Below are 26,815 nucleotides of genomic sequence, written 5' to 3' on the forward strand. Positions count from 1 at the left end.
GTCAGAGAAATAGAGTGCAACGTCGTCATGGACTAGCCGAATTGAGTCCCCCACCAGCAAGTGCAAGCATGACGTCGACCATCGACGGATCGCCCGGCTTCCTTGACGTTTATACTGGGCTGCATTCTCTGCCATGCCTTTTCTTTTCTTCCTGTTCTTCCGCACTGTTCGACTTGATCCTCATTAATTCATCCCTTCCCCGACACTAGATCGATCACCCTCGAACATCCATCGCGCAATGGCTTTAAGCAGTACGTTCGCTCCCTTTCGTAGACTCTATACTCCAAAACTAACGACCATACCAGGAGTGGGAATGGGCTTTTTGGGCCTGTTCTTCATGGCCTCCGCCATCCTGCTCATCTTCCTAACCCTGTTGGGCGGAGCTCGCAACTCCAACCCGCTGAACCGCATCTACTTCTTGCAAGCCAACACGGCCAACATCCCAGGCGCACCCCCGCTGTCACGCTGGACCTTCTGGGCGCTGTGCAGCGTCAAGAATGGGTTAAATGACTGCGGCACCTCGCACCCGGACTTCCCTCTCGACCCGCCAAGCCATCGCAACTTTAATACCACGGTTAACGTGCCGCACCAGTTCATTGGGTATGTTGCTAGTATACAATCTATGTCTCAAGTCCAGATCTAACGAACCGCCCCAGAACCAACCACTACTTCCTCACATCGCGGTTCATGTTCCCCTTCATTATCATCGGCCTGTTCTTCGCAACCCTGGCCCTCTTCACTGGCCTGCTGGCCTTGTGCACCCGCATCGGCAGCTACATCTCCGGCTTCCTGTCCTGGCTGGCCCTTACCTTCCAAGCCATCACGACCTGTCTCATGACGTATGTCCCCTCTCTCCCTTCACATGTCCTCTTCCGGTTAATCCACGATACTAACCATTGGGTTAAAAGTGCCGTCTTCGTCCAAGGCCGGAACGCATTCAACCGCAACGGCCAAACCGCGAAACTAGGCGTCAAGGCCTTCGCCTTCATGTGGACCGCTACAGCCTGCCTGTTCCTGTCCTGTCTGCTCTACTGCCTAGGCGGTGCGGTGGGTCGTAAAGACGCCGGCTACAGTGGGCGTGAGCAGCGGCGTCGCGGGTTCTTTTCTTCGGCACGCTCGAACAGCGTGCGCAGTCAAAGCGGTGCTAATAAGAAGGAGACTACTTCTTATGCTTAGGCTAAGTGGGTTATACCGCTTTCTCTCGGTGTGGGACCTCCAAAAAGTAAAAAAAAACGATTAATCGAGTCAGACTCGACTTTTGGCTGTTTTTGTTGACATGCCCGACTGATTGACGGACCCCTTCTTCATCTATATATCCCATTTGAAACTTATTGTTGTCTGGGATGGTTTTTCTATTAATTTCTCGTCTTTGATTTTGGTCGAAGCAAGGCCTTGCTTATGTGGCGCTGGGGAGACAGACGACGACAAGCTCGCTCTTCTTCCTGCCCATACATCACATTCACTACCATCATCGTTGTCATACCATGCCTTACGAACTGTTCACGATCGTTACATTCCACCTGTCTCCGGTGTTCATCATTATCATGATGGCATCTCCTGTGTTTCTCTCAAGATTTTGCGGAGTTTTGTCTACCGAGTTTCACACGTTGATGATTCTCCTTCCGCCATTTGGTGTTTATCTGGGTATTTTATGGTTTTGTGGGCTTCTCTTGCGAGAGACTTCCAACTTACCCTAATAGTTGTAATATAATGTCTTGTTTTAGATCATTGGGTTCTGTTCTGAATCATCGCGTAATGTCTGTACCTTCGAGCAGATCTATAGACTTTATAGACTAGGAATCGATGGCCAAAGGAAACCAAATTATCATTGGCTACATCCAGATTGAGAGTCTATATAATGAAAATGGAAAGAAACAACAGCTTCTATCAATCATGCATGCCATCATCACATAACAAAAGAAAAGCAATTTTTGATCAAGACACCACCACCTAAGCAGAGCCATTGATAGCACCGCGCACGGCATTCTGGCCACCGACCTCACGCACCGCGATTTGCAGACCCAGATCCGGGTTCACGTGGACCATAACCTCGATCTTGCCGCCAGCCTTAACGCCCTTGACGGCCATCTCGGCGACGGGCTTCTCCGCCTTCCAGACAACCTCGCGGAGATCATCCTCCTCCTCTTCGGAGTCGTCAAAGTCGGAGTCATCCTCGTCATCTTCAGCGGGCTTCTCAGCCTTAACCTTGGGCTCGGGCTTGGTGACCTTGATCGAGCGGGCGCCCTCGCACACGCGCACGAGCACATCGCCGCCCTCCTTGGGGGCAAAGTACTGCGCAATGCGGCGGGCGGGAAGGGCGGTCTCCACGTCCAGGAGGGGCTGGAAGGCCGTCTTGCTGGTCGCCGAGGTGATCTCTACGCCGATCGCCTTGCTCAGGTGCGGTGTCACGGTGACCATCGGGTGGATGGACTGTTCGATGTCCTCGCTGTCGAACTCCTGGACCAGGGACGCCTGGAAGGCGGCACCACGGGCGGACAGCTCGGACGGGTTGATGGCCGTGGTCGAGGTCGAGGGGGCCAGGATGTTGGTCTTCTCGGGGAAGATGTTGCGCGTCAACTGGGCAATCTTGGGCGTGTGCGAGGCACCACCGGAGAAAATAACCTGGGTTAATGTCAATATAGATTTAAATAATAGAAAAAAAAAGGAACCGTACCTCATCGATATCCAGGACATCAAGCTCGGCCTTCTTGACCACCTGCTCGATCAAACCGGTGAACTGAGCAAAGACCTTGTTCGATAGCAGCTCGAACCGAGTACGATTGACAGTGGAGTGATAATCAATACCGTCCGCTAAGCTCTCAATGCTCAGTTGGGCGTTGGTGGTCTGGCTGAGAGTCTTGCGAGTACCCTCGCCGAACGACTTCAGCTTGGCCAGGCCGCGCGCGTTCTCGCGCGGGTCGGTCTTGTGCTTCTTGATGAACTCCTTGGCGAAGTGATCGATGATGATCTGGTCCAGGGATGCACCGCCCAGCTCGTAGTCGTGGGCAGTGGCCAGGATGGTGTACATGCCACCGCGGCAGGCCACGACGGCCACATCGGACCGGGTGCCGCCCAGGTCGGCCACCACAACCAGCTTGTCAGTCACGGTAGCTTCGGGACGAGCATCGTAGGCCATGACAGCCGCAACGGGCTCATGGATCAGCTGCAGCACCTCGATGCCGGCAGCCTTGGCCGCAGCAACCAGGGCCTCACGCTGGGCATCGGAGAAGTTGGTGGGAACGGTGATGACGGCCGCGTTGACGTCCTTACCCAGGAAATCGGTAGCGGACTGTTTCAAACGACGGAGATGGCGGGTGGTGACCTCTTGGACGGTGACGGTGTTGGGGGTCTCGGAGCTGGGAGAGTCGCGGACCGAGAAAGCCACGGTCGAGTCGCTCTGCTGCGGGTGGGCCGACTGGTGGCATGGAGTCGGGTCAATCGACTTGAAGTCCTTGCCCAGGTAGTCCCGAAAGTATGCGATAGTGTTGTTGGGGTTGCGAAGGAGCTGTGCCTTGGCCTGTGTGCCGTGGTATTCCTCTCCCTCAATGTAAGAGAGAATGCTAGGAATTTGACGATCTGGGCTAGTCAGAAGACGGCAATGAATTTGGCTGAACTGGAGAAAACAGAAACTCACCTCCTTCCTCGTTGGCAATCACCTCAGCCTTGCCCTCCTACATGAACGATATGTCAGTTTTGATCGGGTGCCAGTCGAAGGCTCTTCACACGTACAGGCGAAATACGAGCAATGGAGCTGGATGTGTTGCCAAAGGAGATACCAATGGCAAATCTCTCTGCCTCCGCAGAGACACCGTTAGCCGCGTCACCCATGTTGCAAAGAAATGAATTGATGTTGAGGAAAGTGAAGGAGTGAATCGATCAAGGCCAGCGGGGGAAAAACTTTTTGACTGTGCTTATGTAAGGATATCCGATAAGCGTTTTCTTCTTTCGAGTGCTTGCAATTAATTCACTCCCTCCCAATAATCATCTTTCTACCATGACGACGCCGCTCGTCTTACTCCCTGGCGAAGAGGTGCCGTCCGACCAATTGCCTCCAAGCAAAAACAACAATCCTCTCAAACTGGGTCCCGGACTCCGGCTACTATCGCAGCCTTCCACATCAGCGGCGGCCGGCCATGTCCTCACAGCAACACAAGCCGGTCTATTGACGACCGATGCCAAACGAAATACCGTATCCCTTCTCTCATTCTCCAATCGCCGCTACATCCCGACCCCCAATGACCTCATCATCGCGCAGATCCACCATTCCAGCGCCGACTACTTCCACTGCATGGTGACTCCACATACGGCGCATGCCCTGCTGGGCCAGCTGTCCTTTGAGGGCGCAACGAAGAAAACAAGACCGATGCTGAAGCAGGGCGAGCTGGTCTATGCGCGGGTCTTGTCTGTCGGAATCGGTGCCGGCGCCGAGGTCGAGCTCACCTGCGTTAATCCCGCCACGGGCAAGGCAGAACCCGGTGGTCTGGGCCCGCTGGTGGGGGGTATGGTGTTTGATGTTTCTACGGGTATGGCAGCGCGGTTAATCCGAGCCAGCTCGGCCTCGCCGGACCAGACGGACGCCGTCGAGGGACTGGTTGTCCTGTCTGAACTGGACAAGAAGTTGGAGAGCGTGGGAGGATTTGAGATTGCGGTCGGGCGGAATGGGAAGGTCTGGGTGGATTGCTCGAATGCTGGAGACAGTGCCGTCCAGGTGACGGTGGCCATTGGGCGATGTCTGCAGCAGACGGACGAGGGCGCCCTGAGCACATCGGAGCAGAAGAAGCTGGTGTCGAGGATTCTGCGCGAGATGAAGATCGGGTGATGTCAAATGTATCTGTACGATATTATGAGTAATTCCTTGCATACAATAACTATAAGAACCTCCTATACGTCCTGTCCATCTACCTCGTTACTGCTGCTACACGTCCTCTACAGAGCTGTACTCACCAGTCAACCAATCATAACGTTGTCACCACCCGGCCCACCCAACTTTCTTCCGCGTCCTGCCCTGCTCCTTCTTTCTGTTGTCTCTCCCTCGGGCTTGCCATGGGTCAGAAATCTTCGCAGATGACTGGCGAAGAAGAGTCTTGTGAGTAATTATTCCGCGCGTCCTCGTCGACTTTTTTTTTCGAGGCTGAACCATCTTGCGCAGTCCCCGAAGCTCCACACCTCTCACCCGTCATGGAGTTCTCCAAAAAGAAAAAAAAGTCCCGCTCCAAACGACGCTCCTCTCCACTACACGCCGTCGGTGATGGCCTCGAGGCCGAAGACCATCCAGACCTCCCTCCCCTTGAAGACGCAGACGAGTCGGCCCCTAAACGCAAACGCGACTCGGAACCAGCTGAGCCCAAGAAAAAGAAGAAGAAGAGGCACGCACCCAAGGACAACATAACTGTCACCATGCCGTCTTCCCCGGGATCAAACGGCGTCTCCTTCACCGCTGTGAACCAAGCTCGCCCTGTCCCCGAATCTCAACAGGTTCCTCCTTCCTCGCAGCCAGAAAATTCCCCGACGCCATCCCGTGCATCTCCAGATCAAAATGGAGAGGAACCCATCACTCCTCAGCCTGTTCAACACGTCCCCTCGAGACCGACATCGGCAAGCCAGGAGCCCAGCGGCGAGCGCGACTCCTCGACTCCCAACGCAGAAGAAAAGAAGAGGAAAGCCAACAGGAGATCACGACGAGGGAAGAACGACATGAAAGTCGGCTTCTTCACGGACGAAGAAGTTCAGAGAATGGAGGGGTTCAAGCTGGCATTCTGCGCGGAACATCAAATCGAAGGACCGCAGTTCGACATGCTGGTGCAGTTCTCCCAGCGTGGCCCAGAGAAGGAATTCCCACTTGAAAATGCCTCCATCAACAAGGCCGAATTTTGGTCCAGGATCCTCGGCACTCTCCCGGACCGCGAGAAACGATCCGTGTATCGGTTCATGCGGCGACACTTTCAAGCCTCGGGGCAGAAAGCGCATGACTGGACACCAGAGCAGGACAAGGAATTCATCCAACTCGTTGCCCAAATGGGGCCTAAATGGAAGGAAATTGCCAACATGCTCGGCCGCTCTGATGACGATGTCACGCAGCGGTGGAAGAACCGCCTGGAGCACCGCGATAAGATGAGACACGGTGCATGGGAGGAGCCCGAGATCCGCCTGCTGCTTGAGGTAATTGAGGGCATGTGGAGGGGTTTGAAACAAACGGTCCCGGAAAGCTGTGGCAAAGACATGTTTGAAATGGACGACAAGCTCCTCGCGTGGGGTTCTGTGAGCGATGCAATGGGGAACATCCGATCTCGACAACAGTGTGCAGATCGATACCGCAAACTTCGCTCCCATGTCCGCGGACTACGGGTCAGGTCAGGCGATCCAAACGCAATGCCTGATCTCGCAGACACAGCAAAGAAGAATGCCAGCTGGAACAAAAGATTCATGGTGAAGGATCAGGCGATCAGCCTGGAATACGTCCAGGATGAGGGCAGTGACGAGGACTCAGTCGGAGACGATGTTCCAGCTGAATCTCAAAGCCTCAGACGTGGATTCAGCATGACGGAGGAAAACGCGGCTCTTGCTTCATCCCAGGGGAAGAAAGAGGCGCAAGCCGCGCTCGCTTCCATGTCTCAGGAGAATGCCAAATCTGAATCTGAAGTTCAAGCTACAGCTGCTACTGACAATCAACCACCTGTGGTCTCTTCCGCCAAAAAATCAAAGAAGCGCAAACACGCCGAGACAAACACTACGGAAGCTGAGGCGCCCTCCTCACCAGCCCCTGTGAAGAAAAAAAGAAGAGCAAGAAGAAGGATGAGCAAGCGGAAGAAGAGGAGGCCGACAACGGAGAGCAACCGGAGAAGAAGAGAAAGAAGAAGAAGAAGCATTCCGAAGCAACCGAGGCCGAAGTCAACAGAGAAGACGCCAACACTGCAGTGACCGCGGCTGCAGAGGATGCGGAGCACGCGGAGAACGGCGAGAAGAGGAAGAAAAAGAAAAAGAAGAGCCGCAAGTCCGCTGCATCCGAGCTCAATGGCGTCTCGGACAATGAACAAGAACCTGCACCTGAACCTGAGCCCGAAGTTGAGCCGACGGAATCAATCAAGAAACGCAAGAAGAAGTCCAAGAAGAATAAGGACAATGCCATTGGTCTACCGGCTGCCGAAGAGAGCGATGACGAAGAAACCAACATCGGCCGCAGCCAGGCCTACGAGCTATCATCGACATATGCCCCTCCGCCACCGATGTCCCCGTTAGGCAATGCTGTCGATGATCAAGAAGATGTCAAGGTGGATCTTGAAAATGTAGACTCCGAAATGCAGTATGGCAGCGACTCATCGGATGAGGATTCCGAGGTGTCGGTTAAGGAGTACGGATCTGAGTCGGATTGATTGATGGGTTGGTTTGTACAAAATACCAGGAGAGGAACTAATAATGTTGAACGTGTAAAACAAAAATATGAATGAATTGATACGCTTCCAGACCGTGTCTAAGGTTTTTAACAGTCCCTTTCTTTTTCACTCCCCACCTAACTATAAAACAGTCACTGGACCCTAGGTTGATCAACTTGAAAATATCGCTCCCCAGGTGGGCCTGGTGAGCTAGTCGACTACTAAGTACTAGAAACCCCCTAAATTCTACTATTAGTATTTCTCATCTCTACTTGCTGTCATACATGATGAAATACATTCTTCTTTCTCTTCGTCGCTCCTAGGTATACACTACAAGGACTCTATAGCTCATCCTTGTGCTCATCCTCACCCACCACCCCGCCCTCGACCTCGGCTTCTTGAACAGGCACACCATCCTCACCCGACTGCACGAACCCGGCAACCTCCTCATCCACCGCCGCAACCCTCTTCGCCAAACTCGCAATCTCATCATCATAAACCGTCCACTCGGGAACCTGCCTGCGCGCCCTGGCAAGCTTCGGCTCCTTCGTCTGTGGGTTATTACACAGATCAATCGTCCTCGCCGTCTCCAGATCCTCATCACTGCACCACGTCTCGCACCACAGCCACTCCTGCGGCAGACTGTGGATGGGCAGGTTATGCTGCAAGTGATTCGGCAGGTCCTGGTCGAGATTCGACAAACTGTTCGGATCCGCCGAGAGCATCTGGTACTGACCACGCAGGCGGTCGCCCGCTGCTAGCGTGCGGAACCGCGCCAGATCAACGACATACAGCGCGGAGATGTGGTATGGTTTCCCCCGCAGGAAGGTGTTCCAGTATCCCTGCTTCCAGAAGCGGAAGCCCTCCATCTCGACGCGCGAGTCGCCCATTGGGGTGAAGCCGTACGGCGCGCCGTCCAGGTCGTGCGTGACGAGGTCGTACATGTCTGTTCGGACAATTTGGTCCGCGTCCACGAAGATGACTTTGTCCAGAGATAGGGGGAAGAGGACGTCCAGGAATAAAATCTTGTAACCCCAGATCTCGCGCTGTTTCTCGCGCTGACCGCGCAGCCAGTGCGGCCATTTGTAGGTGACCATTTCGTAGGAGAAGTTGTATTCGCGCGCGAGGTGGGGGAGGAAGGCGCGGAAGGAAGGCGAGAGGAATTGCTCGATGAACCAGAATTTGACGGTGTGCTTGGTGTGTCGCATCACGGAGACCATCATGATGTTGAGCATGCGCTCGTAGAGATGTCCGCTGGCGACAGAGAAGATGTTGATGTCGGCGTGTTGCTCGCCACCGCTTGGGGATTTCATACCGACACTGGAGAGAACGCCCGAGGCGAAATTCAGACCCTTGGAGACGTAGTCCATTGTCGACCCCGGCTTGGGACCGGATTCCAGGACATCCTCGGCTTCCATGCCAGGTTTGCGTGATAGACGCGGGAAGAGCGTTCGGCCCTGGAAGGACAGGAGCGCGACTTCGTTGTTCTCGTCACCTGGTTGGGGGCGCTGCCCCTCGCCGCCGACGCTGTCGATATTGAAGATCTTCTCACTGCGGCCGGGCTTCAGATTGATCTGCCAGAGGCCCGGCTGGGCCTTGAACTGGAAGTAGCCCAGATTGGCCATGATGATGGTGTCGGCGAAGTAGGGGTTGTTCTCAGTACCCAAAACTAGTTGTACGCCCCGCGGCGGCGACTTGGCTGTGAGATCGCGGGTGTGTCCTTCAATCAGGATGTGCTCGAGCTCGTAGATGGCGTCGACATTTGAATCGGATTTGAGCGAGCTGAGCTTGATGTTGTCAAGGTCGTGGACGGACTCTTTGGGAGCCACGAGCCATGATGATGGGACGTCCATGCCGAGTGTCAGGAGGGCTTCGACGGGCACGCCCGTGAATGAGGCCTGGGGTCGAGACAACGAGCCATCTTCCGTGAAAGACGGTTCAGACTCAAGCACGTAACGGTAGAAACGCTTGACCGGAAGCTCTTGCATCGTTTCCTTGGGGTTGAGGAGGATCTTCAACTCGACACCCGCCAGTTCTGAAAGAACCTTGAGAATCGGAAGCCATATTTGAGCGGACTCGGAGGCCGGGTCAACAATGGCAATCACGTTAATCGAGGGATCCTCAGAGTTAGAAACTTTGATCACGGAGTGATCCGTCTTCCACCGTTGAGACACGTCCATCCGAAAGTCGGGGGTATTCTCAAAGATCCCTTCCGGGACATCGGAGATGCTTGAAAGAGCAACAAGTGAAGTAAGCCTAGCGAGATCGAGCGGCTGGGCGAGTCGGGCATCAAGTTCAAGCTTTGAAGCCGCCTCTGCGACAGCGTTGATTCGCTTGGTGCGCTCGTAGGCAACAAGCTGGTTCAGGTCGTCTGCAGCCAGAGAGTTATCTTTTCCGATAGGTCCAACTGCCCGGCCATTCACAACGAGACCTTCTGTGCCAGGTTCAAATCCAAGCTCTTCCGCCAGATGTCGGTGCAACTCCTGCTCCTCTGCAACTTGCCCAATTGCGTCTTCATTTGCGGTGAGCTTTTCCAGGACCTTCGGGATATCTTCTCCCTTGGTAGGCGAGCGGGAAGCCTCCTTGCACAGATCAGCCGAGATTTCTCCTCTAACCAGAGAGCAAACAATGCTGCCAAGTCGATTTGAATCAGCAACAGAGGCGGCATTATGCAGCACGAGAATATCCAGTTCATTATGTTCTTTCCGGAAGTTTAGAGCCTCGGTCAGCAGCTTCAATCCTTCTTCCGAATCGAAATCGCCCACAACGATCATCTGAACACTTTCCAGAGCACCTTTCTCTGATTCGATTCCAGGGAGGGCATTCAATCCATCAACACCAGCAAGATCCACAATGCGGACACTCTTCGGATCTTCAGGCATGAGGAAATTATTCCGTCGCTCATAGGTGCCATGCAAGAGGAAACCCGGCAGCCAAGCATCCTCTTCAATGTGACCTTCTGCGATACCCTCCTGGATGGAGCGAAGATCCTTGCTGATCTGCATACTCATCTGTTCCATCCAATTGTCCTCACGGAGAATGGGCACTCCGTTGACCAAGAAGTAGCGTCCGCTGCCAATGTCCAGACGACGCGTGTAATCCATTGTGCGAGAGACCAGGTTTTCATAATCTTCTTTTTTCAATACCTCATCTAAAGATAAGGTCTCCTTCTCGGTTCGAGGTTCGTGTTTCTTGGTGATGGAGGCGAAAACGGATCTGTCTGGAACTCTCGCTTTCAATCCCGAGGCAGACTGCGCGGTATTAATATCAGCACTTAGATGGATTTTTGTATGGATGACCTTACCTCGTCCAGGTATTCTATAAGAGCAGCCAGCCCATAGGTCTCCCGGAGGTAATGAACTACCTTCGCCTGGGCAATAGCCTCCGGCGAGGAAGTGGTGGGCACAAATCCGAACCTCACCGGGATCATTCGCTTAATAAAAGTAAGCAGAATCCCAGAGACTGTGTTCATATCTTCGGGATTGCTCAGGTCGACTGGTATGACGATATTGTGGAGTGCACGGCGCACTGGAGGCAACTGGCCCGGGTAGGCTCCCATTAGGTACTGGAAGAGGTCAGTATACAGTGACGCCTCCAAAGCATAAGGTTATCCATACTGCTTGAAGCTCACTGGGCCAGTCCTTGTATCTAGAGTCCTTCTCCAAGTTATTCATCCAAATGATAACTTGTCCCCCTTCCAGTTCATCTCGATAATCATATCGGTGTGAGGCATCCTCTGCCTGAGATGCCGCAAGAAGAGGGTGCGACAGAAGCTTCACGGCCTCTTGGGCAGACAAGCCCAAATCCTGGAACTTCTGGATCGTTCTTCTCTCCCGACGCAGGTGGTCCAGGAGAGAGAAAGCGTCGATCTGCCGCGAATCCATCTGAACTCCATTGATCCACATCACATTGTATCCCGGTGGGACCATCTGCGCGCGGTTCGTGCGAATCTCTTTCCGCAAAGCCGCCGAGGCGTTGTGGCCAGCCACCATAGATGAGTATTTCGGGAAGTTTTGAGACAGTTTGATCAACGTATCCAAGGGGTCTGCACTGTCCATCACATAGCTCGCAGCATTGAGGCCCAGTCTGGAGACTTCGGAGGCGGATAGCGGGCGGAGGTCATCCGGGGCGTCTTCTTTCAATTCCTCCTCCTTATTGGGTTCTTTCTCTTCTCGCTGCTCGGCAGCTCTATCATCGATGACAATATAATCCGTTCGCTTCAACGCAAGTTCCACTCCATACCCAGAGACAAACAATGGCCGCGAGGTCCAGTGCTGAGGGGGCCGGTAGCGCACACGATAGGATACCTGTCCTTCTTTCGCCATTTCACGCAGCGTCTCATGGAAATCTTTAAACGTCGGCGCGGAAATATCCGCGTACAACACAGCGGGAGGCAGTGAAACATCTCCCAAAACCCGATCAAAGGGAAGCTCTCTGGGATCTCTATAACAGCCGAAGGGTCAGTCCGACAAGTCTTCAATCATAAGGACGTATCAGTGTTACGCACTGTTCCCCAAGAACATCCTGTTGCGCCCTTCCCATGCTCGCCGAGCAATACTGCTTTCCATCCGAATGAACCCAAACAGGACACACGGCATCCTGAGCCGCCATGAGGGTCTGCTGAACAGAGGAGTTATAGAACTGGTAATGTGCCTCGATGCGAGGCGCAGACGACCGAACCGCAAGCGAGAGTTTAAACGATGAAAGACTCTCGGCAGTGCTGAGGTGACCATCTTCGTGGATGACCTGCAGAAAGCGGTCGTAGAGCTCTTTTTCCGTAGTGGCTTCTTCGAAGGTGCCGTCGGCGATGCGGTCGAGGAGCGGGAAGTAAGCGGTAGAGTTCTCTTCTGCGGCGGATTCACTGTTGGCACATGCGTGTGTGAGATATCACCGGTGGTAAATGTAACAGTCGTTGGGGGTGAGAACGTACAGGAGCTCCACTAGGTACGGGGCTGCGTCGAAGGAAGCTTGGAGAGCCACGTTCACTGCTGGGCTAGCATTTACCAGTCCAGCAGACAGACATGCCGCGATGGCGGTGTACCACCGCCATGATAGGGGCGACTGTCGTGAGGAACCCATGCTGTGGCCGCAATGGGTCGTGCAATGGGTATATAGTGGAATGTGTACAGGAGACAGCGGCCCCGCCACGCAAGTCGCTGTGTTTGCGCGGAGGCGGTCAAAGCGGTCGCTAGGGTTAATCAATGAGAGTGGAATGTAGCACAAGCATCACGGGCCCAGGTCCCGAGTCAAGATGGTTACAAAGAGAGCTACTTGGGGCGGGAGCTGAAATCACCTGAAGTGGACACTTGGATGATTGGTCTTATCTTATCGCTGTTACGGCGGGCAGTGCGGCCACTTGCGCAGCACCTCCGAGAGATTTACTGGACGAACTACGGATTGTTCGGTTCGTTTTCAAATTTTCGGCATTCGTTAGGCATGAAATCGTTAAAAGAACAAAAAGATCCACCTGGGCCTGACTTTCTTGTGCGCCACCGCCGGTGATATGCGTCCATGTGCGCCAAATGATCCTCCCAGAAAAAAAGAATAATAGACACTCAAAATATGCAATCCAACTGTTTCTTGCTCCAGTTGCACAGACGCCAGGTCAAGGAAGACAAGGAAGAAAAGAAATATGGTGACAATGTGGGGGAGAGAGAGGCACTGGGCTTCTCTGTCCATTCCATGTGACGAAGAGCCGGTCAGTCGATCACGGGAAGATATGTATTGCAAGAGGAAGCTCGCTTCCTAAGCCTGAGACTTCTTGCGGAAGGTAGCCTCGCTAATCAATCGATGACGCTTCGGGCCGTCGGTCTCGAAGACGGAGCTCTCAGTATAGCTGGGTGCATAGCTGAGCTGACTGCCGGGCCGGGAGCCCAGCACGCTGGTCGACTTCATCTTCTTCAGGTTCTTGGACTTGGCACTGTCGCCGAACTTGCGGAACTCACGAGCAAGGCGCTCGAGAGTAGACCCGCCAGTCTTGGTCTGACCGCCATGATGAAGAGTAGGGAACTGCGGGAGTGGCTTCTCCGAATCCTCGGAGGAGCCGCTGCCGCTACCGCTGCTGCTAGTTGAGCCAAAGCTGATCCCCGAGTCTACCTTGCGGCCCTTGTTGCTGTGGTTCTGTGCATCGCCTTCTTCCAAGTGAATGGGCTCGGTGACCAACATGCACTCGTCGATCGTTTCATTGGCAAGATACAGATACTTGTCCAAAGCATCGTGGACCTTGGGCCACGAGTTGAGATGACCCTCTGGCGCTCCCTGGCAGATGATCGGGTTCAGGACGTCCTTGCCTTGGGTCTCTCGGGCGATGATATAGCGGAAAAACCCGTCGCGCTGCGACTTGAGGATCCGATGAGTCAACTGAGAGGTTGGGGTAGGCATGGAGTCGGTGATGGGGGGAAAGAGAGTGTTGAGCATGGCGATGCAGTTGGCCTTGTTGTAATCCGGAAGTAGCATCTCGTTGATAAGCGTCCAGCGACGGATGCCGATGTAGATTTGGGTGTACAGGGCCTCGACCATCTTGCCCTTGACGTTGATTGCTCTAATCCACGAGAGCACGCCGGGATACTTCCGAGCCAGCTCGGAACGGTTGGGTTCCTCGACATCTTCTGGTTTGATGTTGAGACGTTGCAGAGCCGCGGCAACTTCCTTGCGGCGACGAGACTCAAAGTCCTTGAGGTAATCCAGCGCGGTCAGGACCTGAGGGAAATCCACAGTCTCCAATTCCTTGGTGAAGCAGCGGCGCAGAAATGAAGTAATGAAGCTGGCGGGGAGGGTGCAAGGCTGCGAAGGCAGCTTGGAGATCTGGTGGACCAGCTGCGCGCGGAAATCGGCAGCCGGGTCGATCGAGGCGTCCTGGGAAGAACGCGAAGATTTGGTCGAGGTGGAGTTGCGCGGGGTGAACGCGGTTTCGGGGGAACGAGAACCCGGCTGCTGGGCCGGGTGGCAGTTGAGATCATACATGGCACGCAGAGGGATCTCGTAAGAGCCCGGGTAGCGCAGGCAGTGCTCGAAGATCCAGGTCAGGGACGAGCCATTGGGGGCATCAAGCGGCTCGCGATGGGGAGCCATGATTGCAAAGTGCAGCCGTGGAAAGAAGAAGGAAAAGACGAAGACGGATGATAAGTATTGGAGCAGTCAAGGCTCCCGTGGGCCGGCACGATTCCAAAGCCACCAAGGGATAAGGGTGGGACAAGATCGGAGATGACGGCACAAAAAAGAAAAGAAGCGAAAGGTTGCAGTTGAGACAGGTCAAATGGGAGAAAAGAAGATTCAAAACAACGAGTGTATGGGGTGCAAGGAGACGAAAGAGGAAGAGACAGAAAAGGATGAGAAAAGAGAAAAGGAAGTTGTTCCTTCTGTCTAGACCCGATCGAATGCACCCACCCGAGTAACGAGACTGATCCACTGGACTGGTCCACTCAGCTCGTGTGTGCACTCCGTACGCCACTGCTCTGATTACTAGACTCGATCAAATTAATTAACTATGGACTCGGTGCCACGGTTGCCTTCTCCGTTGTTATGACCTAGTACATCCAGCGCAAGTCCGCCATCGGGGCTCCCCGCGTCCGAAGGTAAAGTTGAAAGAAAAAAAAAACCGGCCCCGAATACCGGGACACCGGGTCCGCAGGAAGGCAGCCGTTGGTACTAACGAACTAGCAGCGTCATCCTCCCCGGTCAATCACCGCCGAACTATTATCTCCTGTTATTAGTGGGGTGGAATTACAGTCGTAGTAGGTACGGCACTGCCTATGACATGATTAGTCCGCACCGTCCACGCCCATCCCCATCATAACAACTCGATCCATGGATCCATCGAGTCAGTCAGGTCCGACGGGTCCACCCGGACTGACGGGACCTGAACCTGCACTCGCGGTTTCACCTCGAACGGAAGATCGATCAGGTTCATGGGGAGCACGAACCGGAGTTTCAAGATTTGAAATATTTCAAGTATATCCAGCCACGTTGTAGGGGGAGTACAGTGGTTACTTCCCTGTTAATCAATTCCTGAGGGTAACTACCCGGTAGTTGGGTCTCGTGGGACCGGACTTTGATCGACAGAGTCTGGGCCACTGCGATCTGCCCTCGTTCCTAACTGGCCCGGGGCAGCGTGGCGCTCCTACCGAGAAGACAGCCGACGTCTCACACGGAAGGGGCGCGAAGGGGTTCCGGGCGATCATGGCATCACTCAATGATAGCTAATGACAGGATGCGGGATGGATATGACTGGTGGCAGTGCTAGCTTTCGAGGAAACCCCTCAAAAAGATAGGTGTCAAGGCAATGATTAGTTATTGTACTTGTCTCCAAGGCTTCCTTCTCCGGAGCCCTACTGGGCAGCAATACGTATTCTAATTCAATCAATCCTTGGTGAACACTGAATTTGCGATAGACTATGATTAACTGCTATGGTGGTGATATGATGGCCATTGAATCGAATGTAGCTGGAAGTCGTTGTTTAGTGGTAGGCAGGTACTGGTGATATATATCGTGTGCTGCCCAGGACTCGACACTGTCCTAATAATTCTACAAGTACACCACCAAAACAATAGTTTGAGAGCCACCATCTACAAACCGAGCGCATTCCAAAACAACACACAATAGACGTCCACCATAACTGACAGCATACCCAGCTGAACAACACACTTGCACCTTCCTAATTCGGGGGTTCACTTCACACCCATTATGTCATCACCAGACCGCCCGGCAAAAAAAGAAACGATAAGAGCAGCAACAGAAACAACCCAAGCTCCCCAGATACCAACCATACCGTCCACCATGGGAAAAGGCCCGCTGGAACGCCAGCACCGGTTTGAGAAGAAGAACCAGAAGCTGGTCAAGCTGCCCAAAAGTGCGCAACCCTACCTCCCACCGCATCTATCAACACCAGACAGAGACTAACCAAGCCTGGTACTAGGCGCAAAAGTTTCAAAACGACCCATCCCGCATGCCCCGATCGCCTCGCCCTACGCCGGTGCAACAGTGCCAAAGATAGTATATGTCTCCAGCAGTACACCCTTCATGAGCGCCGTGAAGCGCGTCCAGAAATTGCTGCGGCAGGCGGAGAAGCGTGACACGGCCGCGGTCAGCCTGGAGGATACGCGGACGAGCGAGAAGCAGAAACTCGCGGAGCTGGCGAAGATTGCTGGTGCGGAGAAGCGCGAGGAGATTTTTGTTAAGGCTACGGGGCGAGCGATTGAGAGGGCGCTTGGTGTTGGGAAGTGGTTTGAGGAGCGGGGGGATGGGTTTGTTGTTAGGGTTAAGACAGGGAGTGTACTTGTTGTGGATGATGTTGCTGAGGGGGAGACGGGGAAGAAGAAGAGTCAGGATGATTCGGATTCGAAGGTGGATGAGGGGGTTGATTCAGCACCCGCGCCGGACTCGAAGGCATCGGAGTCGGACAAGAAGAGGAAGCAGGGCGCTGATGATGATCCCGCTGAGATGGAGGAGCTGCCTGAGACGCGCACGCGGTGGATCAAGATGGTCGAAGTTGCTATCTCGCTCAAGTGAATGCGCGTGGAGACACGACGGATTCTTTCTTTCTACGATACACTCGACGGGACATGTTCGACAATATGTGGAATGCCTAGTGGCTACCGCTACCGAATCCGGATTGATGCCATCATCAGCTGCACATGGCTGAAGCCAGGCCAGGCCAGGACAGGAGTTTAACTCAGCTAAGCAGATGGAAAGGAATCCATCTGCCAGCTTCCCAACTACGGTCCACGGCACTCCATGTCGACATACAATTCGACCATCTGGATCTCCCCCGGAAGGCATGCATGGCCATAGCGCCATATCTGGCGCAAGTTCAGAATCCAGTCCATAGTGATGCTACTCCCTTCCCCCGGAACAGAAGAACATCACTAGAATTATCTCGCACATGGCAGAATCTACCTTCATCGCCCGACCTCCATGGGTCAAGCAAGCGGTGCTGGAACCAGAGTACCCCAGCAGCGATCTCCTACTTCTACATCACACCAAGACGTAAATGAGCAGGAGACATGCCACAGCTCTTAATTTCCTTAATCTGTCAGCACCATCTTCCGTCCACAATCAAACACTACTTTCTTCTCTGGGATGCAATTAAACAAACACTCTTAAAGACCGTAACAACCCTCACCCTCTCTCTAGTCTTTGAAAAACGTCGAAACCGATAGCCCACACATAGTAAGCTACCGAGTATGCTCCCAAAAGAAAAAGAGGATGATGCCTACAGAGGTTGGTTAGTGCTGGCATGAATCGTCGCACCCGCCAGCAGGGACTAAACAGGAAACTTAAAACTCCGTCCATAGGTACTATCCATTGAAAAGAATAAAAGAACAAGAGAAAAGCCGGCGCTCACATAACATGACGAATGATGATATCCATGGATGCATTCTTCCGATCGCAAAGAAGACCAAGACATGCCTAAAAAAAGAGAGACGCTCCGAGTGTGTCGTGAACCATATCCCCGATTCTTTTCGCCATCATGTACAGAGAGACAAAGGAGAAGTAGAAGGAAAAACACTGAAGACAGATGATACCAGACTCCCAAACTGGGAAAAGTGAAGGACTGATTATGACCAGATCCAGAGTAGTAAAAAAGAACGAACGCTAACGGAACAAAGAGTGAGTTTGGGGGTCGGTAGGACACCTCCATGTGTTTGTGATATAATGAGACAAGTGGGTGAAGGTGAAGAGAGAGAATGGTTCGTCGTTGCCAGGAAGTCATGACTGGCAGACGAATAACAAGTCGGGGTGAGGAATGGATGATGGATGCATGCATGGATGGATATCCCACAATGGAACAAAGACGAGAGAGTTTGCTATGAGACATGATGCAAAGGGAAGAAAACAAAAACACCAACCTCGTCGAAATACTCAATGGCAAGGGCCGTAGGCCCAAGACTAGGTTACAAGAAATGGGAGGATGCAAGGCTGTCCATAAGGAAGTCATGTTGTCTTACTTTTCCATCTTCTGCCACCCGTTGAGATAGGCCATTAACCCAACTCCTAATAGCACCACACCAAGCATGGATGCATAGGGGCTGGACTGCTCCAGAAGATTATGTCGAGACCGTTGGGTGGCAAAGGCCGTGGCTGCAGTGTCTGGTTCTGTCGAAGAGGTTGAGTCGAAGGGTTGTGTTGACGTGCCTCTCATTTCAACGTGCGCTGCATTATCCTGGCCCAATGCCGAGTACCCAGGTGCAGGGCCTGTCGGGCCATGGTCATGTGCAGTCGACTTGATATCCGGGACTGTTCCTGCAGCAGCCCCAGTGCGCTCCTTCCGCAGCGTTTCAATCATCTCGGCCAGTGACTTGTGAGACCGAACCGACTCATCTTCGGCCTTCTCGGCTCGTTCCTTGAACGACGCAACTTGCTGTCTCATTGCCTCCATTTGCTCCATCATAGAATCCAGGCGATGTTGGAGAGCTTCGGTGTTGACATCTGCCGAAGAGTCGGCTTGACTGACCTCCAAGGGCGTAGCTTCTGGAGATAAAACGGAGCGGTTGGTTTCTGCGGCTATTTCCACATCTTCATGCTTAAGCACCGGCTCTGGTTTTTCCAAAGGTACAGCAGACGCGACCTCGGGTTTGACATCTGCAGCATCCGAGTCTGGGCTGGTCTCTGGTTTCTTGGCTTTCCTCTCTGCCGACTCTCGTGCAGCCCGTTCCTGTTTCAAAAGATTCTCAAGTTCCTTGATGCGAGTTCCCTGAGTATCAATTTCTCTCTTGGCAGATGACAATGCCTCAATGAGAGATAGGATCTGACTGGAATCACGGGAGACAGGTGAAGTTACACCCATACCCTTGGGCTTCTCTGTGTCACTGCGCTTCAATGGAGAGAATGCGTCGGCTCCACTTCGCGGGGGAGCATCGGGTTTCTGAGGGAGCGGCTGCTGCGGAGGAGGAGCGGGTGGATCAGAGAATCGGGAGAAGGAGTCGACGCGAGGCATCTTGGGACGGCCATTGAGCTGTCGAGGAACATTGTTTTCAGGCGAAGGCTTGGAGGCCTTTTCTTTCTCTACATAGCCCGACTTCATGATCGACGTCAAGAAATCGTCGGTCTGGTGTAGATCTTGCGATTGTTGTTTTGCTTGTTTCAGTTCGCCCTTCCCAGTGAATTAGCAGAAAACCTCACAATTTTTTTTTTTTGAATTAGTTGACCATACCGTGAGTCTTTTGGCAACCTGCTCGATGGAGATTGGCGAGTTCCAATAGTTCATTTGACGTTGTTGGTGGAGCGCATTGAGTTGGGTGCTGGCAGCGCTTTGAGCACTCCGATTGCTCACGTTGCTCCCTGCTCGGCCTCGGAGATGAGACAGAGGCTGGCTGAGAGGCGAAGGAAGAAGTCCGCCTCCAGAGGCTGGGTCTAGATCTCCAAAGTTGAGATCGAGGATATTCGGAGCGGTTCCATAAATGCCAGCGTGTTCAACCTTTGCTGAGACCTTGTGGTGTACGATGGTGTTCTGATCTTCGCCCACAATGTCTATTCCCAACTCCAACGTATCGTTCTCACGCAGCTCATGTGGTTCTGATTCGCGATTTTCAGGAGAGAGTCGGTGGCCGTTCACAAACGTGCCGTTGGATGACTTGACATCCCGGATCCAAATCTTTCCAGCCTTGTCAGCCCAAATCTCCGCGTGCTGCCGTGAAAGAACCTTGGAGTCGAAGAAACCATTGACAAGGGTTGGCACCGTTTTGGCATTAGTCTGTCGACCGATGCGCAGGACATCAGGGTAGAATGGCACATTGATTTGTTTCTTCTCGAAAGTGCCGTTGATCGGGGCAAGGGCCAGGATCGCAGGGGGTTCTGCGGCCTGTCCGTTTGGCGGTCGAACACCATTCTGCTGGGACGACTGAAGCATATGTTGCGATGGGACTATGGATGACGGCTGATGAATAGCCGACATGGTCGAGGATGCAGAGGGCCCGGATGAGAAAGCAGGCACCGCCTGAGATCGAGCGTTGGTAATTCCCGCGACCGGTTCTGATTTGGAACTCGGCCAGGGGTTTCTGACGTTCTTCTTTTTCGCAGCAGGAATATTACTTTTGGGTTCGCCGTTGGCACCTTGCCCAGCAGGTGGATCTTGCGAAGAGGCAGACACAGTCGATGTAGAAGAGGACGATGCAATGGACGAAGAGGAGTTGGACCGCTGAATCTGTTTTCGCGGCATGAACATGCGTGAGACCTCGTTCGCGTTCACTGAGGGCAGCGCTCCTTGTCCTCCGTCACCAGAATTGTACCATCCCAAGCGAGGCCCCGATTGAACGCTAGGCGGAGATGCCACCGCAGTCATGGAGAAGGATGCTGGAGATGACTCGACACAATGGTCTTCCTAGGTGGTTGATTGCTGACGGTCGCGGAAACGGTTGCGATAGGGTATTTGCAACTGTGAGAGCAAAGAGAATCCAGGAAATCGCCGAGTTTTGCCCTTCTGGCGTTGTGGAAGTTATATGCGCTTGGGGGCGTTTGGTATTCGTGGTCGGCCGACTAGGTGACAACGGTCGCGTTAGCGGCTACTCGATCGCCCGCCAAACCTCAAAGAATTCAATGGCCCCCGGACGCAGTCCTCGGGGCGTTCCAGGGTCCACCAGTAGAATCCAGAGAGAGACGGTAGACTCACCTTCCACGGAGGATTATGTGGTGGTCGGTCGTATAAGAGTGAGGGCTCCAGGCCAAGGAGGCGTGTGAGGTCTTGCCGGGGAAGGCAGCGACCGGGAGTGTCTCAGGCGGTCCAAGGACAATAAGGGAAGCACAAGACGGGACAGCCGCCTGTATGGGCTTGAGGCCCCAAGAAGAAATCGACACACGAGAAAGTCACCGGCTGGGGATGGTCGCCATAGAGGAAAAGGGCCACAGGGGAGGGAGGATGACAATGTATGGCTTGAGACTTGGAGCCACACATCACGTGCCTGCTCAGCACGAGGACGTGGGTCAGGTGACTTCCGTCAGGGAAAACGAAGCTCCGGTCCTGCTTGCTCTTCGTCTCTCAACTGTTTTGCTCCTCTGTTCGCCAGCCTTCCGCCTCACTCAACATGCCTGTTGTTGCAGGACCAGCTGCAGGGGGCCCTGCCGGTCCCTCGACCTTTGACAAGAGTATGTCGCCCCTCCTTCGATAGTGAGCAACAGAACTAACCAGACAACCAGTGAAAATGGGCGCCCTGATGGGATCCAGTATGTGATGACCAGAACCCACTCGAGTATCTGCTTACAATTCCCCAGCTGTCGGTGGAATCATGGGTTTTATCATTGGTAAGGGGACCACGACAATGATGCGACTCCGCCTGGCTCACACAGCACACAGGAACCGTGACCGTCTTCCAGTACGGCGCTGGCCCCAACGGTGTCATGCGCACCCTAGGCAAGTACATGCTGGGCTCGGGTGCTACTTTCGGGTATGTTGGATTTGAAATTCGTGATTTTGCCCACCTCAGCGACAAAATCGCTCACCAATTGCCTCTCCTCTCCAGGCTGTTCATGTCCATCGGCAGCGTCATTCGCACTGAGGGACCCTACAACGATGCCTGGCTCCGTACTCGCGGACCCCCAATGATGCTGCCCCGCGCGAGCCCTCTGCGACCGGTGCGCCAATGAATCACTCTCCGACATGCGACATTCAACGGACATGCGACATGACCAAATTAAGGGGAGGGAATCTTGTACGATATACTCTAGCGAGCAGTGCTGGCAGTGAGTTGGTTTTGAAGGGCGGGAATGGACTAGGGGCTTTGAAGGCAGGGCAGGAGGCACTGTCGACCTCTGCACAATGTAAATAGGCTAGGGGCACTGGCAGGGTGCTAGTTATAGGGTGAGGATCGATCCTGCCTGGTTGCTTTGTAGTGCGCGGTATCATCCAGATATCAATTTGGCCATTACATGAACCATCTGCTACGTAGGATAGACAGTAGGCCGGGTTGACCTGAACTGGTCACCGGTAGCCGTTAGGGCATCGTCCAGTCAGCAGTAGGAAGTACATCATCATCATCATAATAATAGCCAACTGAATAACAATGAACTGACCGCATCGCCCTGGCTGTGGCTGTCCGCCGTGTTCATTAGGTCTAGTCCACATCCGTTCACCATTCTATCAGCCTCAGGCCACCACGAACCCTCCTTGCCGTCATCCCCGGACTCGCCCATGCGCAAACCTCTAGGGCTGCCTAACCCGGCAAGTCCAGGGGTCGATCCTCATCAAGGTGGATCATCGAGGATCCATGGGTCTCGACCAGGAACAGGGAAGGCCAAAAAGGGCCTGGCCCTGAGTTCTTTTCGTTCTTTGTCCGCGGTGGAGTTGTGGGATGATTTTTATTGACTCGGGCGGCCGAACGAGAGGCAAATTGGGGGTTCATGTCAATTTCGGCTAATTCTTCGGATCCGCATCTCCCGACCAGGGGACGAACACACCCACTACTGTCCGTTCCTGCATTCCATGACGCCAGGGGTGACACCAGATGACAGCTCAGGCACTGCGCTTCTGGAAACACGTCGCCCGACAGGGCGGTGGTGTTTGTTGTGGTGCGGTAGATCCTCCGCCGGCGCCGATCGACCAGAATTGAACGAACGGGTCGGCGGCGACGGAGCACGCCATCTACGCTTGGATAGCGTGTTGAAATCACTTCCCCAGGGGGCCAAGAAGCCTCGTATTCTCAGCTCGCATTTGTTTACGACGTCGTATAGTACATAGTCGTCTACGTCCGCAGTTGTTGTTGTGTCCTGTGCAACCGCGGCAGTTCCTGGGCTATTTGGACCATGCGCGAGATCGTCAGTGATCGATCAGATCAGGTGTTGTGTAAGGTGTCGCGTGAATAATAATAACCTCTATGGGCCCAATAAGAACCCTTGACCCGTTGGTGGCTATAGTTCGGGTCCCGATGTGAATAGTCCCATCGCGCGCCAACCCAGGGTGTCCAATGGGAGCGGCGGGCCACTAAAAGAAATGAAATGAAAGAGGAAAAATTGATCCAGGGTCCGCCCACTGGCAGAAGCATGCGTGCCCTATGGCCTACTAGGTATTTAGACCCTGTCACCCCAGGGGCGGACCCCCTTTGGACGCCTCTGCATCTACGTACCTACAATACGCTCCCCGTCGCCCAGGTTGCGCTTCACTCATTCACCCCAGTCATTCATTACCCCCAAAGCCAAGTCACTCTTTTATACTATACTCGCTCTAGCAGCGCTCTCTCTCTCTCTCGTCACACTCTTTTACTATCTCGTTTCAAATTTGACGCCCGCTCTGTGCATCCAAACCAGCCCTGTTTCGTCGGTAGACCCTCTCGAAACATCGCTTGTCGCACCGTTTTTTTAGCTGTCGTGCGCGTTTAGCATCTCTGCACTGTTGTCCGCAACACTGATCTGATCTGACTCGATCATCCAATTGCTCATACACTGTGTGTTCCTCCGTGACCGAATTGCGCATCGCATCACATCACCACCACCAATTTTCAAAATGAAGTTCAGCGCTGTAGCGACCTCCCTCCTCTGCCTAGTGGCCCAGGTTGCCGCCAGCGAAACCACGACCTCGACCTCAACGACGACTATCACCAAGACCCTGCTGCGCGTCAACGCCGTCACCGCGACCCCCAGCTCCAGCGGAAGCATGACCTCCGTGCCGGCCAGCAGCACCCCGCTGGTTACCTCCAAGCCCTCGTCGACGACCCACCCCGCCGCTCCCTCCAAGACCGGCGCCGCAGTTCACCTCGGCGCGGGCGTGCCCGCTGTCCTGGTTGCCGGATCCTTTGCGCTGGTCATGGGTCAGGCGCTGTAATTGCGCATTGTGCGCAATTGGAAACAACAGTGTCTGAAGGAGCAGCAGCACAAGTCCCGGCCTGTGTTGACCATATCAAAGGCTGGAAGGGTTCCGTCGTTGTCGTCGTGTTGTCAATGCACTCTCACGACCTTTTCCTTTATACGCCGCAGTCATGGTATGCAGCTGCTGTCTGCGGCTGTTGTTCGGGGTATTTCTCTCCACCGAGGCGGGCTTGATCGTGTCTTTTCAGCCAAGCTCTTCTTCTTCTTCTTTACTTTTATATTGTTTGGCTGGAGAACACCCGTTTCGGAGAGGAAACGCCCTTGATTTTCTTCGAATACCCACTTCTTTTTTATTTTTATTTCTTGACGTGATACGAGTTGATGTTGACTTCTCTTCTTCTTCTGCCAGTTTTTTTTTTTTCGGACTGGTGGAACTTCTTCTGTTCATATCTGTCGCGTGGATGGTTCTGTCGCATTCTATCGCACTGTCGTGTTGTAGGGCGGTGCTCCTTCACTTGACTTGACAATGATTGTTCAATAAATGTATTCTATTCCTATTGTAGTCCACATTCCTCTGTATACTGCCGATCCCTCTAGTCAATCCACCGGGCACGTGCACCGGATGTTTCAAGAAGGTCGTCATCTTATCTTTATCTGTTCGATCTGGATAACCAAATACTTTTCTTCCACTCACCACCCAGAGAGCCATTGAACCGCCCAAGCCTGGCTTCTCGTCCCTGAACTGTCCGGCGCGCGTGTTTGTTGACACCCGCCGAGCAGTATCCATCCTGGTCTCCACAAACGCGTCGCACCACCGCGGGTCCAACCCCCGGAGCTAGAGACACATCAATCAAAACAAAGAAATTCTGAATGGCATTGATCAGCTCACTCACGCGACTGAATTGATCGCACCACTCTTTCTAAAATGGACAACGAGGTCCCTCTTCCCCCACCGCGGCGCATCCAGCAGCGCTCGCCAGCAACGCACGGCGCGAGCACAGGCCCAGGGACAAGAACAAGCGCATCGTCCTTGCGCAAGTCGCGTCGCCTATCGCGGTTCGACGACCGCTCCAGCCAGCCATCAAGCGACCCGGCTTTGTTTTCCAGCGACGATATCCCAGCCTCCGGGTTGGAGAACTACCATGCGCCTGTGACGGCCGGCAACAGCGGGAGCAGGAAACGACGGTATCGCGGGACCTGGTGGGGAGAACAGGCGGTGGACCCTAACAAGCGCAAGAGAGCCGAGTTTAAGGAGAAGCGCTATGTTGATAGTGGTGTGTGGATGGGCAGTGATGAGTCTTCGGTTGCGGAGTCGCTTTTGCTTTCTTCGGAAGGGGATGCACCGGGCTGTTGGGGCGAGGATTTGTTGAAAACAGCACTGGAGTCCAGGTTTAATGGCAGGAACCAGACTCAGACTCAGCTGAGAGGTGATGGCCCGCTGCAGATGCGCGCTGCGAATACTGCGGCGGTTGCTTTTAAAGGACCTGAGGAGTCGGCGGAGCATCGCTATGCGAGGGAGGTGGTCAATGATTGTTTGGAGAAGGGAAATGATAGTGTCGACCTAGGGTAAGTGACTTCTTGGACAAGATTCCAAGTATGCTAATCTTTTTGGACTAGGAACCTCCATATGAGGAGTATACCATCCGGTCTGCTACGCCCTCTGCAGCATCTGACCAAGCTTCCCTCTGTGAACGAAGCCCCGATATCCGAGAACGTGTTCACGTCCCTGCAGCCTTTTCTACGCATTTTCCTATCCAACAATTCCCTCCTAGAGCTGCACCCTGAGCTCTTTGAGCTAAACAACCTGAAGGTCCTCAGTGTGCGCAATAACAAGCTTTCCGAGATTCCGCCGACAATCTCGAGACTCACAGCGCTGCAAGACCTTAACGTCTCCGTTAACCGGCTAAGCCATCTCCCCTGGGAACTCCTGTGGCTGGTTCGTCAAGGAGAATTGAAGCATCTGATCGTGCGGCCCAATTCCTTTATTTCCATTGAGGAGGCGCAGATTGCAGAATGGCATTCTCGCTCCGAGGGCGAAGAACATGACGATGAAGAGCCTCACGATCCACTTCAGCTCCGCAAGTACAACGAGGGAGATACACCCGTCGAGGCATGGGCGCCCATCCACGTCGCCACGGGGCCGACAATCCAATTAAACATGGAAGGCAAGCCTATGCCAGATCGTTCGATCATCACACCAGAAACAACAACAAACTCCCCCTCCCTCCGCGAGGTCGCCCTCCGCGCCGTAGCCAAGCTCCCAGCCCTCGACCAAGTCTCCCCCTCCGAGCTAGCCGAGTATCCCGCCTTAGTGATCCCCTTACTGCAGCGCGCGAAAGAAGTCCGCGCGACCGGCGGCCGGGTGTGCTCCGTGTGCAAGGGGAACTTTGTCATTCCTCGCTCAGAGTGGGTAGAATGGTGGGATTGCACGCCCCATGAGAACGGGCTGAAGAGGCCTCGAGCTTCGGCGGAAATGATGCGCCCGCTGCCGTTTCGGCGGGTTGGCTGTTCTTGGGCCTGTGTGCCGGGTGGTGGGCGGCGTGGGTAGATTATTGTGAGATACTTGTTGATGCAAAAGGGGCTGTTTATAAATTACCTGACTTGCTTGTCGATATTGATTCTGTACAGATGAACAGAGGGAAGGTCTTGGCTGAGGATGTGTTTATATTATTCGTTTATATAAATATCTGTCATTATGAAGGCATTCAAAAGA

The 26,815-nt window shown here is 53.7% G+C and overlaps 11 protein-coding genes across 11 annotated transcripts; 7 read left to right on the forward strand and 4 right to left on the reverse strand.

Moving 5' to 3' along the window:
- Positions 1–238: 238 nt before the first annotated feature.
- N7510_010863 (SUR7/PalI family protein) lies at positions 239–1,176 on the forward strand (the record flags this gene model as incomplete). The annotated part of the gene is made up of 3 exons (XM_056982788.1): positions 239–251; positions 306–600; positions 657–1,176. The coding sequence occupies 3 exons, from the start codon at positions 239–241 to the stop codon at positions 1,174–1,176; spliced, it is 828 nt and encodes a 275-aa protein (XP_056828282.1).
- A 774-nt stretch (positions 1,177–1,950) lies between these two features.
- Positions 1,951–3,828, reverse strand: N7510_010864 (ribosome-associated complex protein SSZ1; the record flags this gene model as incomplete). The annotated part of the gene is made up of 4 exons (XM_056982789.1): positions 1,951–2,622; positions 2,675–3,576; positions 3,635–3,671; positions 3,730–3,828. 4 exons carry the CDS (start codon positions 3,826–3,828, stop codon positions 1,951–1,953), a joined length of 1,710 nt encoding a protein of 569 aa, XP_056828283.1.
- Positions 3,829–3,994: 166 nt separating this feature from the next.
- Positions 3,995–4,819, forward strand: N7510_010865 (exosome non-catalytic core subunit RRP40; the record flags this gene model as incomplete). The annotated part of the gene is made up of 1 exon (XM_056982790.1): positions 3,995–4,819. The coding sequence occupies one exon, from the start codon at positions 3,995–3,997 to the stop codon at positions 4,817–4,819; it is 825 nt and encodes a 274-aa protein (XP_056828284.1).
- A 224-nt stretch (positions 4,820–5,043) lies between these two features.
- On the forward strand, positions 5,044–7,370 carry N7510_010866 (MYB DNA-binding domain protein; the record flags this gene model as incomplete). The annotated part of the gene is made up of 3 exons (XM_056982791.1): positions 5,044–5,086; positions 5,150–6,762; positions 6,813–7,370. 3 exons carry the CDS (start codon positions 5,044–5,046, stop codon positions 7,368–7,370), a joined length of 2,214 nt encoding a protein of 737 aa, XP_056828285.1.
- A 341-nt stretch (positions 7,371–7,711) lies between these two features.
- On the reverse strand, positions 7,712–12,449 carry N7510_010867 (putative UDP-glucose:glycoprotein glucosyltransferase; the record flags this gene model as incomplete). The annotated part of the gene is made up of 5 exons (XM_056982792.1): positions 7,712–10,621; positions 10,675–10,935; positions 10,988–11,813; positions 11,878–12,231; positions 12,301–12,449. The coding sequence occupies 5 exons, from the start codon at positions 12,447–12,449 to the stop codon at positions 7,712–7,714; spliced, it is 4,500 nt and encodes a 1,499-aa protein (XP_056828286.1).
- A 666-nt stretch (positions 12,450–13,115) lies between these two features.
- N7510_010868 (uncharacterized protein) lies at positions 13,116–14,441 on the reverse strand (the record flags this gene model as incomplete). The annotated part of the gene is made up of 1 exon (XM_056982793.1): positions 13,116–14,441. The coding sequence occupies one exon, from the start codon at positions 14,439–14,441 to the stop codon at positions 13,116–13,118; it is 1,326 nt and encodes a 441-aa protein (XP_056828287.1).
- Positions 14,442–16,146: 1,705 nt separating this feature from the next.
- On the forward strand, positions 16,147–16,878 carry N7510_010869 (ribonuclease P subunit p20 family protein; the record flags this gene model as incomplete). The annotated part of the gene is made up of 2 exons (XM_056982794.1): positions 16,147–16,219; positions 16,286–16,878. 2 exons carry the CDS (start codon positions 16,147–16,149, stop codon positions 16,876–16,878), a joined length of 666 nt encoding a protein of 221 aa, XP_056828288.1.
- A 1,435-nt stretch (positions 16,879–18,313) lies between these two features.
- Positions 18,314–20,650, reverse strand: N7510_010870 (uncharacterized protein; the record flags this gene model as incomplete). Its single annotated transcript, XM_056982795.1, has 2 exons — positions 18,314–19,462; positions 19,523–20,650. The coding sequence occupies 2 exons, from the start codon at positions 20,648–20,650 to the stop codon at positions 18,314–18,316; spliced, it is 2,277 nt and encodes a 758-aa protein (XP_056828289.1).
- Positions 20,651–21,389: 739 nt separating this feature from the next.
- N7510_010871 (MGR2/ROMO1 family protein) lies at positions 21,390–21,948 on the forward strand (the record flags this gene model as incomplete). Its single annotated transcript, XM_056982796.1, has 4 exons — positions 21,390–21,450; positions 21,502–21,528; positions 21,577–21,606; positions 21,659–21,948. The coding sequence occupies 4 exons, from the start codon at positions 21,390–21,392 to the stop codon at positions 21,946–21,948; spliced, it is 408 nt and encodes a 135-aa protein (XP_056828290.1).
- Positions 21,949–23,800: 1,852 nt separating this feature from the next.
- N7510_010872 (uncharacterized protein) lies at positions 23,801–24,118 on the forward strand (the record flags this gene model as incomplete). Its single annotated transcript, XM_056982797.1, has 1 exon — positions 23,801–24,118. The coding sequence occupies one exon, from the start codon at positions 23,801–23,803 to the stop codon at positions 24,116–24,118; it is 318 nt and encodes a 105-aa protein (XP_056828291.1).
- Positions 24,119–25,027: 909 nt separating this feature from the next.
- On the forward strand, positions 25,028–26,650 carry N7510_010873 (leucine-rich repeat domain-containing protein; the record flags this gene model as incomplete). Its single annotated transcript, XM_056982798.1, has 2 exons — positions 25,028–25,668; positions 25,720–26,650. The coding sequence occupies 2 exons, from the start codon at positions 25,028–25,030 to the stop codon at positions 26,648–26,650; spliced, it is 1,572 nt and encodes a 523-aa protein (XP_056828292.1).
- Between the last annotated feature and the right edge of the window lie 165 nt (positions 26,651–26,815).

The sequence above is a fragment of the Penicillium lagena genome (genome assembly GCF_028827675.1).
Source record: "Penicillium lagena strain IBT 129212 chromosome Unknown utg000008l_segment0_segment0, whole genome shotgun sequence".
Lineage (NCBI taxonomy): Eukaryota > Fungi > Ascomycota > Eurotiomycetes > Eurotiales > Aspergillaceae > Penicillium > Penicillium lagena.